We start from the raw sequence: 13627 nt of genomic DNA on the forward strand, positions 1-13627 counted from the left end.
ACGTCGCTTTGTGGGAATGACACCTCAGCGAACTCAATCCTGTCCTCACCACTGTCACAGAAATCTCTGGGTTACACCGAACAACTATTTAACGGTTTCTCCAAGAAATGAGAATTTCTCATCCTCTCAATAAGAAACTGAGATTGACTCACAGAAGCTATTAGCTATTTCCCACTGCAAACGAAGCCAGAGTTACGTTCTCAACGTATTAAGAACTACAAAAATGCAAAATCAAATTCTGGAACTAGAAACGCAGTTATCACGAATTAAGAGTCTCTTTTAAAACTCATTTTGTCAGTGATCACTAAGTGTTTGCTTCACGCTCTTTCAAAAGGGGTGTGAAATTGTACTACCTCGTCTGGGACGACAGGACGTCCCCTACAAGCCGTTTGAGATCTGGGAGCTGGTGGTTTTTATTCTAATCCCAGGCAGTCGTGCTGAAATCAAGCAGCAGCCGGAGAAACCAGCCGGCTGCAAGGAGCTGGACTTTAGACCCGTTGCCACCAACAGCCACCAGAATCACCCCTCTGACACGACTTCAAAATCTCCAGGTTATCTCCAACGAGTAGCACAAGATGCAGGGATGCTTTACTCGCTCTCACATAAAGATGCGACAATAGCAAAGACATAACAGTAACTAATAGTCTTCTCCGATTTCATGGAAAAAACCTTAGCGGCTTCCAGCCGTGAGTGTCTCTAGAGACCACGCTGAGTGTGTCATCAAGATACTCATTCATGAGTGTACTTTGGCTCCAAATGCAGGAAGAGCCCCTAAATTCTTAGGTAGTGAAGAAATGCTGAAGCCAAAGTAGTTTACAATCGCATCCCAAACGAACTAGGAAAGTGCATTTAGAATATTAACCTGAATAGGTCAAAGGTGATCCCTGGGGATAAACAGCAGATGAAACGTCAGGTTTCTACCATTAACAGTCCCTCGCCCAACCCCTCCCTTCGATCAGGATGATTCAGAGATTCCAACGGCAATTAAACAATTGGAGAGACTTTTTTTAGTTAAACAGACAGGAGTTAAGCCCGTAAGAAAGAATCCCAGGGCTGCAGCTGCTGTCTGGCCAGAAATGAACGGCCCTGGGCTTTATCCCATTTGTTTCATAGCGGATGGTTTACCCCAAAGAGATTTCTGGGTAACACAGCAGCAACATTTACATTCCTTGTAAGAAAACCCTTCAGATATTTACACAACTGCAAAAGTTATTTTAGTGCTGCTTCCTGTTGACAGAACTTTCAAAAAACTATCCACATTTTTAAATAAAAGGCCCAATTATACAGCTCAGGCACACTTAAAAATTCTTGCAACGTATTTGTGGAAACATTTTAGTATTTGTTTCAATGGCAGCTTCAAGGGGGAAAAAAACCCAACAAACCCCCAAATCCCCCCAACTGTTTCACGAACAGTTCTGCCACGGATGTTCCCACAGAGGCTGAGCCTCTTGGAAAGCTGTAGAACCATGTAACGACAGCGGAAACATTCAGCAAAAACTGTTAAATCCCCTCCCATGCTCAAGCCCGAGGGAACGACACGCTCTAGCGGGAAAGCAGAGAAAGAGGTGGGAGATGAGAAGATTCCCCCCCCCCCCCCCCCCCCCCAACCACTTACTGGGCCCTGGAGACCTCCATCCTCGCGGTCGATGCTGCCCCTGGAGAGCCGCACGTCGGGTTTCTGAAACAAAAATCCAACATTTCACCCCCTACCCTGCTTACTGACTCAGGAGCCCTGGCCTTAAAACCATCTGAAAGGCAGGAAAACACTGTTAAAAAATTTACACCGACAAATACAGACGTCGTTGCATTCCAGTCTATACCCCCCCGCTCTCCCCCCGGCTGCCGCCGACTCCGCGCTGCTCCAGCTGCAGCTTCCCAAACTCCTGGCAGCCGCCGCTTCTCACCCCCCCTTCTCCGCGCGCGTGGGGAAAAACGCTCGTTATAAATATTGATAGTACCATTTCCCTAACACAACATTGGAAAACCTGCATTTTGATTTTCTCAAAGGCGGCAAAAGTTGCTTTTTTTTCTTTTTTTCCTTTTTTTTTTTAAAATAAAAAAAATAAAAAAAAAATTGTTTGTTTCCCAACAGCAAAATTGCAAGCCCGGGATGAGAAACGCTGCGCATTAATTCCCGCTTCCTGCCTGACGGCGGCTTATATGTGCTTGGCTCCCTCTCCAAGCCTGCAAAGGGGGCCAATTACTGGAGCTCTTTAAACGCTGCATTTGGATAGGGAAAGCTAATAAAGACATCCAGATGCACGATCCTCCCGACACAAGCAGCAAGCTCATGTCTGGTTTATAGGTTTTCAGCAAGATACAGGAACTCAAAACTTGGTTATTTTAAAAAGTGAAAAAAGGACTCCACTGTTTTTTTTGTTTTTTTTGTTTTTTTTTTCACTTTTCTCATCTCCCCAGCAAACCCAGGTACGTGATATTTCTTCTTCGAGGAGAACGTTAATTACACGGAAAGACAAGGGAAAGGGGGGTGCAAAACCAAGGTTACCGCTGATCTGAAGGCACAAGTTCAGCAAAAGGGGAGAGCTTTTCCAGGGCGCTCATTGTGCCACCATAAAACCAAAGAGGATTTCTCTGACTCTTCGGTTCGCTCTCCGACAAGAGCGGATGAGGAATTAATGAAAATGGATAAAATGCGTATCTACATCAGTGTAAATAAAACCTCCTTCGTCCGTCTGTACCTATATATACACATAAAATGGACACACGCGGCATGAGAATGAAAAAATGTTATTTAGAGAAATGTAGGCGTGCGAATAATGACTGTAACCAAAGTGACCCCGTGTTCTTTTGGGGGACAAATATATCCGTTTCTTGCTTAAAGCTACTCCAGATCCCTTTCCTTCTCTCTTTCTAAAAGCACTAAAGAATAATTCCAACCGGCATATCCTGCTACATGACCCTAAAAAGGCAGCAGGGCAGACGGAACTTGCAAAGACACACTAATATTGATCTTTTTACCATTAAAAATACTCCAGTTGTGCCGGTGCTCCGTCCGAAGGGTTTACACTTTGGATTTTCATTCAGTCTGCGTCAGACTGAGCGAGGCAGAGCCAGAGCCAGTCGCTGCCTGAAAGAACTTGCAGATTAAAAATAGACGAATCAGCCGAGACGGGGAAATATTTAACCCCATCTTAAACACGAAGAGCTGAAGCAGACACGAGCAAGCCATTTCCCAATGTTTCTCCGGGAACGCGTGACAAATCCGCTGCTGAAAGCTACCACTGAGGAATTTTGAGTTTATTTCCTTATGATAAAGGAATTTTTTCCTGATTAAAGTCTCAATTGATATGGGTATGTTACATACTTCATTAGATAGCTAACGTAAGTCCTGATTCTCATACTTTTAAGCTAAAGCAAATCCCTATCCTTGTTTATCTAAGCATATGACTAATGACATTTCTATTACGCTGATGGTCACAATTTGCCTTCGTTTCACCATCGTTTCTAGCCAGGGAAGCGCCCAAAGTCTTCGGAAACAGTCGAAGATATTTTATCACAGGAGTCTTTGATGCTCTTTGCGCTTTTAACAACGTATTACTCCAGAAATGCACCCGAAACCGGACTCCAAAGAGAATGTGATATTGAGCATTTTAAAAGATTCAGAAGCGCAAAAATACACACTAGTTCTAATAACAGATTTTTTTCTAGTATTAAAAGAAAAAAGCTAAATTAACAGCCAAAACATCCATCTCCTTCCCTCCTTGTCTAATGAACAAGGTCCTCCTCCCTTTCAGCAGCTGAACTCTCTAAACGCCCAATTCTACAACTTCAAATCACAGCAATAATTCAATTACCCAAGTCACCACCAGCAGCAAACGCTTCAGGACGTCACATACATGAGAAGCACCCGAGCACCCAGCTACAGTCTAAGAACTGTTCCACAGAAAGGTTATAAATACACGTGAAATATTACTACAAGGAGTATTATTAATTTGACAAACACTTGTTTCGCCCATCGCCAACAAAAATACCGAGTCCTGTTGACAACCCCCACGCAAGCGAAGCCACAGACGGCATGGTGTTCCCCAGGCATCTCCAAGAACCTGATCTGAGAATGAAGATGCCAAGTGCCAATGGGCAATGGTAAAGAAGAGCGTCCACGAGCAGTCCGCAGAGCTACACAACCCACCCGCACCCCAGCCATCTGCGTAGTTACATCTTAGAAATAAGGACTGAAAACCTTCAGTGGTACAGAAACGCAAGCCCTTTCAGCTTCTCCAAACGTTTTCCTCCTCCTGCCCCATCAAAACTCAGATAGTAAGGAATAACAGAGAAGTAGTCGATGCACTTTTGGGTCCAATGACTAAGAAGAGGCCCAAACATATTTCATAGAATCATAGAATTGCCAAGGTTGGAAGGGACTTTTCAGATCATCAAGTCCAACCATCAACATAACACTGACAAAAACCATCACTAACCCATGTCCCTCAGCACCACGTCTCCCCGTCTTTCAAATACCTCCAGGGATGGAGATTCCACCACTTCCCTGGGCAGCCTGTTCCAACGTTTGATAACCCTTTCGTTGAAGAAATTTTTCCTAATGTCCATCCTAAACCTCCCCTGGCACAACTTGAGGCCATTTCCTCTTGTCCTATCACTTACTTGGGAGAGGAGACCAACCCCCACCTCCTGAAAGGAGGTTGTAGAGACTTGATTTCCAGTGACTCGACTGTGTTCTAATAAATTCTAACACCTCCCATTTTCGTAAATGATATTCTGATTTATTCATTTGTGTAGCTGTGGAAGCTTCAAAAAGACAAACTTTAGACACCATTTTACAGGGAGTGTATTTTTTGAAGCCTTGAAGCTGAGCACTGACCGCCTGTGATGACAAACCATCGTCGAATGTGTTTCACTCTCCCAGTACGTCGGGACTTCTCAAGCACACAAACCACAGTGCTCTGAATTCTTTTTTTGTGAAAGCACCAACTGGACTAAACTAAAATGCATGTTTAAGCAAAGCCTTTTCCACTCACTATTATATTCATTACAGATATATATTTAAGGGAGGAACTATACACTATTAAAATCTTGCATAAAATCAAAATCCTTCAAAAGTAAGTGGATTTTTTTTTTTTTTTTCTAATAGTCTACTGTCTGAAATCTTTGGAAACATCAAGAGGACTTTTCAGACAGAATGCGAAACTGGAACATAATTTACTTTATTTCCAGTATTTCTGGTCACTCACTAATAAAAGAACATGTAAGTCTTGGCATTCTCAGGACATGCCAAATTGCAATGTCTTGGTGGGATTTTCTCAGGCTAAAAATTAAAATCTTATTTTAGCAACAGTTCACATCAATTACATTCGAATTGCAGTTCTCAGCGGCAAAACAGGACAAAACCACAACTATGTGGGAATTTCAGAAAAAAAAAAACACCACCAAACACGATAAGGAAACTATGTGAGTTATTTCTTCTTAACCTATCACGGGAAAGGACTATACATTTCTTAGCACAACCCTGCTCTCTCTGCCGAGGAGTTACTAAAAGGCATGCACATACATCTCTTTATTTGATATGATTAAAAGCAATGCCGCACACCATCAACACAGCCACAAAAGAAAGGTTCAAACTGGAAAATAAATGTAAATGAGGAAGCGGGTAATTAAACAGGCCCCAAAGAAGAAAAGCGTTCTGCAAAATGTTCTGAAGAGAGTATAAAAATCCCTACTTTCACTATATCCTGCTGAAATTAAAAGGTCACGTTGAAAACACAAAGAACGACACGGTTTCTTTCCCACAACTTCTGTGAAGCAAACTAACTGGCCACCAGTTCAGAAGGTGCCCTCATGGCAATTGCCACCCACCCACTGGTTTCCTGTCTGTGGTTACAGCCGATTCCTCCTTTTGGGTCAAACTCCTTATTAAAATACACAAGGTGTACTCTCTCCTAGAAGCAATTAAAAAAAAAAAAAAAAGAAATATCAGGCTAGTTTGGGGCAGCTCCAAACTTCTGTCGAAATCCACAAATAAAAGCATCCTCAGGGGGGGCTTTTAAAAATGATTTTAACTTCATGAATTTACTTTACTTTTAAATTAAGCCTACACACAAGAAATCAGGGCTGGAAGATTAACGTACTCATACTGTGGTCCTAATGGAGTAATTTGATGTATTCTATATAGTATATATATAGAGAGAGTAAATATTCTATGTAGTGTATATATATATACTATACTATATAGTATAGTAATTCTATATGCTACGCATTATGTACAAGTAAAATCTTGATTCATCTTTGTCAGTTTTATTTTTTGGGGTGCAAACACCCACGTGACCAAAAACCAACCCAGGAGAAAGTGCAGAATAAGAACTTTATGAATTTCTTGTGATACCGCCTGCGTGACCGAGGTCCAAACATCACAGGAGTGAGTGAGAGAGAGAGTGAGTGAGTGAAAACCTCCGTCCATGAGACTGCAGCACCTCAAAAATCCTAACAGAAAGATTCCTTCCGTAGAAGCCCAAACAGCCATGACTTGTTTGGTATTTGTACTGCAGCCATCTCACCTTTCCACCTGCACACGCCCTGGACAGAGACTGTCCTCTGTACTTACTTGTATTAAACTTTAAGTGCACTTACTTAGACTTTGTCTTCGTTTCAGCTCCTTCAAAAATAATTCAGATATTTCTGTCCTCCTTCCTGGAGATGCCGATATCCAAAGCCCTTATGAACACAGCATGAAAGCCCACAAGTTTCATTCGTGTCCATTAGAGCAACATCCCCTCTCTATCAGGGCTGGGGGGCAGTGTCAGTCCTGAAAAAAACCGTCCCCCCAAATCAAGCCATCCACCAATTCTCTTCTCACCTCCCAATGGATATATTTGGTACAATTTAAAATTAAACACCTCTTTACTCTTCATTTTTTTACACAACAGATTGATTTTCATTCCGGAGCTTCCCGTGAAGAGAGATTTGTTTTTTTTTCTCTTTTCACCGCAGAATTTCAGAATTCTGGATTCTGTCACGGCTGCAGCTCGGAAGCAAAATTTCTATCTCCTTTCAAGTCTTGAGGAGTCACAGGTTCTCAAAGGACCAGTTTCAGGCAAACTGCTTGCACAGGTATCACCCTCTCCGAAGGCTGGCAAATTGCCATTTCAGTGGCATCACAATTGAATTCTTCATCTGGGGTGTCTCTTGGAGCAACCGCAGCATCGCTGCTCTTTACACGGGGTACTAACATGCTTTCGGTTGTATTTTTATCCCTGTAGAAGCAGCAATAAATTTCAAGTCAAGAGCAAGTTGGTGTTACTCCGGGGAAACAAAAAAATTGGACTACCGGGAACCCCGCGGAGGATTTTTCTTCTTGTTGCAGCGTCTCACGTTAAATGATTTGCAGTCGCTCCCCGGTGAGTCCGATTCTCAACGGCAGAAGCGAGACACGGCGTAGGAGGCTGAAGACTCTGTAAACGGAGCTGCTTTTTTCAAAGTAGCCAGTTTAAACCGAGAACTACGCTACGCTTTATGGTTGCATAAGTTAAAAATTAAAATTTGGCTCTGCTCTCTCTATTGTTCTCCGGGCTCTAAAGGTAAAAATACTCTTCTGGAACCTGCCTGTAGCAGGGAAGGGAGAGCCACGCTTCAGCAAAACCGTTCTATCAAACGTAAAGGTGAGCAGAGAAAGGTGTCGCAAAGGGAGAGACATGACATCAACCTTGAAGAGTAAGTTGCTTCTCCTCCCAAAATCACCTGGAGGGAAATTAGGGATGTCCCTTCTCCCAAGAGAAGAAACATCACTAGTTACTGACTGAAGGACATGGACCAAGGAGTGTGTGGATATAATACACGGATTATCGTGTAGTGACAGGACGAGGGTAATGGTTTTAAACTGAAAGAGGGGAGATTTAGATTAGATATCAGGAAGAAATTCTTCACTGTGAGGGTGGTGAGACACTGGCCCAGGTTGCCCAGAGAAGCTGTGGCTGCCCCATCCCTGGAGGTGTTCAAGGCCAGGCTGGATGGGGCTTTGAGCAACCCAGTCTGGTGGGAGGTGTCCCTGCCCAGGGCAGGGGGGTCGGAACTCGATGATCTTTAAGGTCCCTTCCAAACCGAACCATTCTATGAGTCTGTGATTTCTACACTGGACCTGTGTTTGGATCTCATGTATGAACTGTGGATATCCTTCTGGAGATCTGCAAGGCCTCCAAGAGTGACTCCCCACAAGACTTTTCTACCAGCTTTATTTCTTCAGGGCTAAAGCTAGAGAACCACATTCCTTTCTCAAGAAACACCCATTTATCCACTGAAAGTTCTTCTGACATACACCCTCCAATGGATCCAAATACACCCTGTGGCCACCACTAGCTTGTTTAGCTTTTGACCCAGTGTGTAGATCTATAACGTGCATTCAAGTATCCACCCCAAAGTCTGTAGAGTTAAAGTGTTAGTGCGGTAAGAAAAAGAACTGAAGTTTCTTATGGATTCCAGTTCCTCATTTGGGCCATTTAAGTTCATTTTGCCTTTTTAACCCTCTAAGGGTTTACATTGACCCAATGCAGCTCTGGAAAGCTGCAGAACTCCAGCTGCTCACACGGTCATCAGTGCTAGCTCTCCCTTGAGTAGGGGGTGGCAATAGAAATGGTGTCTCCTCGCACTGAAAACTAACACGTCATGAAAACACAGTAATTCTTTTCCAAACATACGCCACGACTGTATTACAGATCAAAAGAAAAATCAGCAACTCCCTCCTCAGGCAGAAATCTGGGGGGACGATAAACACCCTAATGGTTCAGAGTAACAAATACTATAAATAATTATCATCTATTCTGCAGAAAAAAAAAAGCCAGAAAGTTTAGAAAGAACAGAAAGTTTTCTGCAGAAAGTTCCCACACGATCTACTGCCACCCGCAATCACAATTCTCAGTAAGTATATTAATTAATTAATTCCTTAAAAAGTTCTTGACCATCCTGAAAGCTTTAACCAACAATGGGATCAATTTGACCTCCCGGGCTTGTGAAAGACACAAGCTACTGGAGCCACTTAAGACTGGAAAAGTTAATGCCTAAATTAGGCAAGAAATTTTCCTTTCCCCTCCCCTCTCTTCAGTTTGCAATAAATTGGACCAAGCAATCTGGGTACAGTGGTTTTTTAACGGTCATCCAATGGCAAACCGCAAATCCCCCAGTGCGCTTTGGAGGAAAGCAGCCAAAAGCAAGCTGCAGCATCCTTTAATCAAAAGTAACATCTTAACAATCTGGCTCTTGGCTAGAAGGTGTACTTGGACACGGAGGGATCTATCCATAGCCCTCGAGAGGCGGTAGAGGTTTATCCTACCTTGGTTGTCTTCACAGCCAGCAGCTGTTCTGAACAGCTCTGAATACCACACATAACCAAACGCCCGAGAGACTAAGGCAATTCAATTGGCAAAGAATAAGGTCTTGGTAACATCGTCTACGTACAAGATCTGCTCTCCATTCCCACCCACCGCCTTCCTGTAGAATAAAGCATAACTTTTGATTTTCAAGGAACTCAATGTCTTGTATTCAAGATCCCTAAAAGTTTATTTCAAGGTTTGTGAGACAGTCACGACCAGCAGTTTTGCTGTCTAAAATCAAAGTAATTCCTCTGTACAACTAAGATTTTCCCGGAGACCTGCTCTAGACAGTGCAGAGAACAGAAACCACAGACCATTATCATAATCTGCTTTAAAGGCTGAGGGACTTGGGTCTTTTTAGTCTGGAGGAAAGAAGATCTGATCAATGCCTACAAATACTTAAAGGGTGGGTGTCAAGAGGATGGGGCCAGTCTTCTTTCAGTGGTGCCCAGGGACAGGATAAGAGGAAATGGGCACAAACTTGAACGTAAGAAGTTCCACCTAAACATGAGGAGGAACTTCTTCACTTTGAGGGTGGCAGAGCCCTGGAACAGGCTGCCCAGAGAGGTGGTGGAGTCTCCTTCTCTGGAGACATTCCAAACCCGCCTGGACACGTTCCTGTGCAACCTGCTCTGGGTGGACCTGCTTTGGCAGGGGGTTGGACAAGATGATCTCCAGAGGTCCCTTCCAACCCCATATCATTCTGTGATTCTGTGAAACAGCGAATATATTTATTCAAATTTACCTCCTTAACAGACCTATAACCTATGGCACCTGCATTTATACAGGCATGTTTTACAACTACATTCAACATAAAGGCTTCCAAACAGAAACATTTCTTGTAATAGGCTTCCTAAGACCAAACATGTGACCGATGTTTGCCACAACCCGTAGCACACCACTGTCCACACATCCACCCTTTCAGTGAGGCTCATGCCTCCACAGGCTCCCCAGCATGAACCTATACAGAGTAATATGCTACCACCACCTTCTGCTCCATCTGGAGCCATCAGTCTTGAGCAGGAGAATTTTAACACAGAACTTGAATTTTGACAGCCAGGAAGCCAGAGTTCAACTTAAAAAACAGACACCAGTAGCACTGACAACAAGAAACCATGGAACTGCAGAAAAACAGCAACAGAAGAGTCCATGACCAATCAATCTCTTCTTTTATCCTCCTGGTGATGGTCAAAGCTTTTTTCCCCACCTCACAGAGCTCTCTCTTACATTATTTCTTCCCCCTACTGTGTCCCATTATTCTTCCAGTGCCAGACTGCTTAGAGCTCTTCCTACGCTCAGGGTTGTTAGATGCCTGATGGTTATCCCTTTTTTTAGGGGTAGAGCACGCACAGATCTGTCTCCTTAAGAACAAACAGCCAATCTCCAGATTGGCACAGAATTATACCCACAACTTCCCACACATAAATACTCAACTGGATAAAGTGAGACCGACTAAAAAACCCAGTTGTTCAAGACATTTATAATCCAGGACTCGCTCACTAGTTGAACACTTAATTTAAAAACTGTTTCCGAACCTACGCATTAGTAGTGACTCCTATGGTCGGTAAATGCTCTCATTTCACAGAAGTGATCAGTTTTAGCAAGCTGCGATAAAAAATGAAAAATCATAATGAATTCAGAAGCACCACGAAACAAAGCATTACCAGGAATCGCTCCTCTTTTTCAAGCCAGCGCTGATCTTCTTCCATCTCCTGTTGCTGTCGTATCAACCTCTCCTCCATGAGATGTGTGGGTAGAACCTGGCCCATTCCTCGGATGTCCAAAGTGCCCGAATCCTACCCAACAGAGTAGGCTTACTCAGTCTCACAACTTATAAGCAGCTGCAAAAACTTATAGATTATAAAAGAATAGATTTTTTTAAAATCCCAAACGCACGACAACAGTCGAGCAGAGTTCCTCCAACTCCTTATAAACTGAAGCAGACCGTAAGAAGAAACTCTTTCCAAGTACAAACATTTTATCTGCCTTGCTCCTAATCACTGGAACCAAAAAGATTTGAAAAATTCTGCTCTGTTTTTCAGTAACATTGTCACATCATATATTGCACTTCATTTAAGCTGGACAACAAAGACAGATTTATCAATTTTGCTTTCTTGGTCTTGAGCAATAATTTAATTGCCCGGTTGTTAAAAGCTGCGAGATACATTTTTTACTCCGAACAAACACGCTTTTCAGTTTTAGCTGACACTTGCAAAGCGTGTCACAAAAACATTTTTTAATGATTTTTCAGTAAGTTTTTATGCATGCCTTAAGTTTACAATACTGAACATACCATATCCCGATGCTGCCTGGAAATCATTAGCAAGTGGTGTATATATTAGCATTCTGAAAGAAGCCAAGGGGAGTTTGGTAACAAACTTCACTGAGATTGTTTTTAGGTAACCAACTTTCCCAAGCTTTTGTGAAACCTTCGGCTGTAACATTTTTACAAACATTTGCAAATCATTCATATGCTTCCACCACCATCTTATCCAAGCAGAATGTAGTTAAACTAAGTTGTTTCTCCAGTCAATAATCTACAGGGATGCTGAAGTGCCTGGGACTACAACCCTCAACTATATACAGCGTGAACAACAACAGCACGGCAGCAAGTTGCAAGGGCAGAACATATGGGCAAATCAAAGATAAGCAGAGGAAACTGAAGACGTAGACACCCATCTGCTCGCCGGTACGTAAGGGGTAAGCCTCAGTCACCACTTCAATGTTTATCAGAGGCAAAGGGAAGCATTAGTTAAGAGGAAATGGATTTAAGACAGAAGCTGCACAAAGTGGATCTTTGTGGAAGGATAAAATGGAATGAAAGAAGTAGAAAAAACTGGAGGAGAACAGAAAAAAAACACGACGGAAGGCTAAAGGGGGAATTAACATGATGCTCCTTGCAGCAGCTCTGTGCAATCCTTATTCTTATATCTTATTCTTCACAGTGAGAGTGATCAGACACTGGAACGGGCTGCCCAGGGAGGTGGTTGAGTCACCATCCTTGGAGGAGTTTAAGAGTCACTTAGATGTGGTGTTGGGGGATATGGTGTAGGGAGGAACTTTGTAGAGTAGGGTAGATGGTTGGACTCAATGATCCCAAGGGTCTTTTCCAATCTAGATGATTCTATGATTCTATGATCCTGACAAGCTGAAAAGCACCTAACAGGAATACAACACAAGAACAGTTTTGCAAACCATTCCATTTTCTGTTCTGGGTAAGTTACGGAGAAGCCTCAGATACTTCAGCTACGCTGGATATCTCCCACGAGAGGTATTTAGAAACACTAATGATGTGACATATTTTTACATGAATGCTCCCATCTCTACTAACAGCAATAAGTTTCAGTAAAGCCTTCTTTTAACATATTTGCTATCACTCATTTAGTTCAGATAATAAGCAGTAATAACTTCATCAAGAACTTGTGTAAAGAGTACACGTTATGCCCAGCCTCACACAGGAGGATTTGTTTCAAAAAGAAGAGAATTCAGTCATGACTCCCATCCTGCTGCAGTAAGGGAAGTTAAAAAATACCAGAGAAACACTCAGTTCTCCTACAGTAATCTCCAGATGTACCTAAATAATAAAAAAAGAGCGTATTTACTGTACAGAGCACAACAACAGATGTGTCGGTTCATGATACCTCCATGTTTGGTTGCCACACCGATATTTCCTGAGGCCGGTGGTTCCAGGAATCTGCTTGATCCAAGAGAGAAGCCTGCCCAGGATAAATGCTGCCTGCCATGGCTGGTATCCCATGAGAACCGGGGTAGCCAGACACCTTTAGGATTTAAAAAAAAATAGCTATATGTCACAAAACCTCTTTTTTAAGTCTTTGAGGATGCCTATCATAACATAACTATTTGAGGATAACTATAACTAGATAGAAATATAACTTTTGAGGATAACTATCACTATTTGAGGATGCTTATCCAACCAGCACCATTAGAAATTATGTTTTAACCTTTGCAGTCAAGAAGATCAAAGTCCTCTGATGAACAAAAATAAATCTACCGATACATTTGTAAGAGCTACAAACGCAGAGCTCGTATTCAAGTTAATGGGAGGCTGCACGCATCACCCTACAGAGCTGTGTAGAAACGTACCCCCTGGTGTATGTTACAAGCTTAAGTCTTGAGTGACAGCATGGAATCAGCGTGCTAAGCTGTGCAGCCTGAGAATGGCTCCCCAGGAAAATCAAAGTAGTTTTAATGAGTATGAAGTACTCATTAAAACAATGAAAACCTCCCCCTCTCCATGGGAAAAAAAAATGATCTCGCCTGAGACTGCTGTA

At 42.7% G+C, this 13627-nt stretch overlaps 1 protein-coding gene across 12 annotated transcripts in view; it reads right to left on the reverse strand.

Annotated features, from left to right (window-relative positions):
- PTK2 (protein tyrosine kinase 2) overlaps window positions 1-13627 on the reverse strand; it is a 219819-nt gene that overhangs the window by 9716 nt on the left and 196476 nt on the right. For 11 of the 12 annotated variants that reach the window (XM_074145771.1, XM_074145772.1, XM_074145769.1 and 8 more), the window contains 3 exons: window positions 12977-13114; window positions 11000-11131; window positions 1616-1678 (listed from right to left, as the gene is read on the reverse strand). In XM_074145771.1, the coding sequence (XP_074001872.1) occupies window positions 1616-1678; window positions 11000-11131; window positions 12977-13114 (333 nt within the window). The remainder of the gene's footprint in view (window positions 1-1615; window positions 1679-10999; window positions 11132-12976; window positions 13115-13627) is intronic. The other variant, XM_074145773.1, reaches the window with a different exon arrangement.

Source organism: Numenius arquata, chromosome 3 (assembly GCF_964106895.1).
Source record: "Numenius arquata chromosome 3, bNumArq3.hap1.1, whole genome shotgun sequence".
Lineage (NCBI taxonomy): Eukaryota > Metazoa > Chordata > Aves > Charadriiformes > Scolopacidae > Numenius > Numenius arquata.